A 4,276-nucleotide genomic window follows, 5' to 3' on the forward strand; every position below is an offset into this window, starting at 1 on the left:
CTCCATATAAAGTACTGAACACAACACTGCAAAATCTTGACTGTCTGCTATAATAAAGCTTATCTTACAGTAACATAATAATGCAAAATAAAAGTGAACTATAAGCAATTAAAAGTATGACAACATTTGAGGCAATGTTGGGCCACTCAAACCAAAATTACAATTTTGTTGGGTTTATACTGCCCACTTGTGGTCAATCTGGGGGATTTGAAAAATGGTAAAGACAACCACCATGGCCACAGCAATCTTCACTTTTCCGTTCACTTAAAACCTGAGAACATCTTGGAGCACATCTCTCTCTCTTTGTCCAAATAGTCCTTGTAGCAGCTGTAAAAGATCAGTAGATTTGTTTAGCTTTCACATTAACATAAGTAGGAAAACTTAAAACTATCAGAATAGGAAAACTTACAAAGCAAGCTTTTTCAGCAAGGTGTTGATGTCAGGGTCAAATGGCTTTTTCGCCTGAGCGAGTGTAAGGTAATCTTGTGCTTTCTCATAGTCATTCATCTCCAAACAGGCCTCAATAAAAATAAAGAAAGAAATTAAAAGAAAAAAGTAAAACTCTTAATATCAGATCAGCGTTCTTCCGCTACAATGGTAAAAAAAAACACACAAATAAAAACCTATTTGGAAGTTTCTTCAGGATTCTAAAGAAAATAATTACATAAGTACAAAAGCAAAAGTAATGCAATAAAATAGAACTCTTGCTCCAGGAATCAGAAGTAAATTCAATCGTAAGGAGTTTTTCAATCATAAAGAATTTTCCCACTAGCACAGCAATTCAAACTTGTTGTACTACCTTTGTTTTAGCAAGTCCAATCTGGCTCCATCTGAACATGCAGTAAAAAATGAACAAGATGCCATTAACAAAAGGCATGACCATGTGCTCAAAATCAGCTAATCAGAGCACAGCGGAATCGACTTTTCCGGCTTAATATTTACAGATACTAGTCCATATCGCAATTTGATTCAAGTGTAATGACCTACTTTTGATTAATTCATTCAAAATTTTACAAATTCAATGACATTCTGTGTTAAACTGTAAATTCCGTTTTTATGACTGGATTGGACAGTCATTCCAATAGGAATCTGTGCAATCTGGAATTTTGTGTGTGGGTGAGCTCCCAACTCAGATTTCACTCAATTTCGGATTGGTCATCTGAAATCGTCACGCTTTCCAACAGAAAGCTGCTTACTTTGAAAGTGACTACTGTGCAAGCAGTGCATGATACATCGTTTCACTATTGACAATAGACCTTTGCCCATCAAATTTTGCTGATGTGACCACACTCTGTCTAATCGATTGTAAAATGGATTGCTGTAGGCCAGTGATTAAGCTATAATTTTATTTTCATTAAAATGGAAAGAAAACAGTATATTGAGTTCTTATGTATGCAATTACTCATTTTCACAACTGGTTCCTTTGGAGTGTTTCTTTTGGATCCTGGCACGTTTTCTCCCATAGTTTGATTAGTTTCGCCATATATGAACATAGCAATCGCACTCAGAGTAGCACCAAAATAATCGGTTTGAGATCCAGTTCAACTGAAAATGAACTCTGGAGCTGTGATAAGAAAGCAATCTGACCCAACAGACTTGTGAGTGGGAGAATCCCAGAATATAACTGCACAGTTCTTCTTTCGATAAAAAAGCAAATGATCTTCTGGCAAAATTCAATAGATTTCTGACGCTTTAGTGTTCTGAGGGCTGATGTCCAACACTTTCTGACCGTAGCAAAGGGCCTTCTGGGGTTTCTCCAGTTTGAGGTACGTGAGTGAGAGGTTGAGCAGGAAAGGCAATTTCATTTCCTCAAGACGCTGCTTCTCTTCATCATCCACCAGCTCACGATTTTGCAAAAGTGTCATGGCCTGCACCATGGACCAAGGGTTGTGTTACACGAATGTTACATCACAGTCTATTACTAGGTTTCAAGACACATTTTCCTTCTATCCATTTACATACTCTCATATGTGAGAAACTAATAAGACAGTTAAAAGCACAGAACCTGCTTGTATCTCTCTCGAGCATCTTCATAGCGCTTCTTATTGAAGCAGAGGTTGCCAAAACTCCGCTGTGTGTCCAGAACATTCAGAAATGTGGACAGAGAAACACTGTTCTGCTCATCCTGAGGAACAATGTAGAAATGACAATCTCAGACTCCACAAACAAACAAAACAAGCAAGCTAAATGCATTCAATCTTACCATACTCAAATCCAAGAATTCATCCACTTGTGCAGAGTCCAGGAAGTCGAGGACTTGCACCTCATAGAGGACCGTGGCTAATGGAGGTATGTGCGGGGGGCACCCAAGGTCCCCATAGGCGTATTTGGGCTTGAAGAGAAAACGGGAGAACTCACCTTTCTTCATTGTAAGAAGGCCGAGCTCTAGGCCATACAAAGTAACATCTATGGGGAAAGAGGTTAGAGTGTCTCGGTAGAGGACAAAGAAGAGATTATACAGGAGAATCTTGATTATCACTCTAATGGAAGAATTCAGTTTCCATCCCACCTCTACCAAGCTTCATCATTCGTGGAAATTTAAGGTGGCTGGTTGTCTCAAAAGGTGTGTCAGAGTACTCAAGGAAACCAGAGAAATGAACTGTGGATGAAATGAGCTTATGAAAAGCTAATAAACCAAAAAGAATGTATGACAAAAGTAGATACAAAAACAAAAGTTGTTTATCAAAAGTTTTTTATTATTATTATTTTATATATCAAAAGTGACAGTTACGAAATGTATAATATTACAAAATATGTATATTTAAATTAATTCTTTGGAACTTTCTCTTCATCAAAGAATCTTAAAAAAAAAGGATCAGTTTTCAAAAAAATATTAAACACCACAACTGTTTTCAGAATTTATAATAAGATTTTTTTTCATAAGCACCAAATACACACATTAGATTGATTTTTGAAGGATCGTGTTACACTTTATCATCAAACAAAAAAAATAAAAAAAAAAATAAAAAAAAAAAAAAAAACATATAAAATCAAAAAAAAAAAACAAAACAAAACAATACTACTTTACTTTATTTATCATTTTGATCACATAAACAAAGTCATGGGTAGCATATAAGACGAGTGTTTGTGTGTTCTAAGAATAATTTATTTATGCAATATTTGACTATCATAAGACAGAGCTAAAACTCAACAAAACTATTAAATTGAGTCATTTACTTGATACAGAAGCATGCTTGGGTACGGGTGGACCTTCCCCTGCATGGACGACCTCTTTGAGAATTCCTCCATCCCCTAATATGTCTTGCATTTGCAAAGCCAGACGATGGAATGGAGTCTAAGACATAACAAATATATATAAAAAAATTATGAATTCATGCTAAACCTAATCTATTTCAGCTGAAAAATCATTGCCAAATAAACACCAAGAGGTACAACAGTAACACCCCCATGTTTTTACCATTTTATCACATTTTTAACTATAATGGAGTAGCAGATAAACACATGACATGTGAATATGGTGATTGTTCTGTATTGTAATATATATTAAAACACCAAAGAAATACAATCTGATATCATGATCAGACCATGGTACAACAACATCAATATTTTTTTGTTGTAAGGGGAAACGGCGGGATGAGGAAACACCACTGAAAATACTGAAATGCTTTTGTAGTACCATGGTGTTGCCATATATTTTTATGGATGCACTTCTGATATAATGTCAAATCCAGGCACCACCAAGCCAGTGTGGTAACCACCACCGAATACATTACACGTGGATGTTACAAAGCTTTTAACCTTGTTTGTTTTACATTATTATAAATTCTAGAATGTGCATTTTCTTGTAGTGACGTTGTGGTGAACTAATGTTAATGTAAATCTCATTTAGAACACATATTAAAGAGAAGCAAGTTGCTTGCAGGCGCGTTTTGTTGCAAATTGATCATGCACCACTCGATTAACCAGCTCATTTAAGTTACTGTAGTCCAGCTGGGGCTATGAATTGTAATATTCTCGAGAAAACACACGCGAATTTAACCGCGGTAAACAAACACGTTAAATACGCGTGTTTCACGCGTAAACAACACGTATTTAACGCGTTAAATACGTGTCGTTTATGCGTGAAAAATCAGCGCGTTAAATACGCGTGAAGTACGTGTTAAATACGCGTGAAGTACGCGCTAAAAATCAGTTTGAATGGGTCAGTGTCATTGGCTGCTGGTCAAACTAATTCTGTGAGCTTAGGGGGTGTACCATTCATAGAGTAGGATACCACCATTTAACATGCTATAGATCAGCTTTTCAGCCTTATTAT

The 4,276-nt window shown here is 36.2% G+C and overlaps 1 protein-coding gene across 1 annotated transcript; it reads right to left on the reverse strand.

Annotated features, from left to right (window-relative positions):
- Positions 1-248: 248 nt before the first annotated feature.
- On the reverse strand, positions 249-3,410 carry fkbp6 (FKBP prolyl isomerase 6). The gene is given in 9 exon segments (XM_042723406.1): positions 249-327; positions 410-521; positions 905-921; positions 1,690-1,868; positions 2,006-2,125; positions 2,204-2,406; positions 2,510-2,599; positions 3,178-3,295; positions 3,384-3,410. Coding segments are annotated over 9 exon segments (945 nt in total).
- Positions 3,411-4,276: the final 866 nt, after the last annotated feature.

Source organism: Cyprinus carpio, chromosome B5 (assembly GCF_018340385.1).
Source record: "Cyprinus carpio isolate SPL01 chromosome B5, ASM1834038v1, whole genome shotgun sequence".
Taxonomy (NCBI): domain Eukaryota; kingdom Metazoa; phylum Chordata; class Actinopteri; order Cypriniformes; family Cyprinidae; genus Cyprinus; species Cyprinus carpio.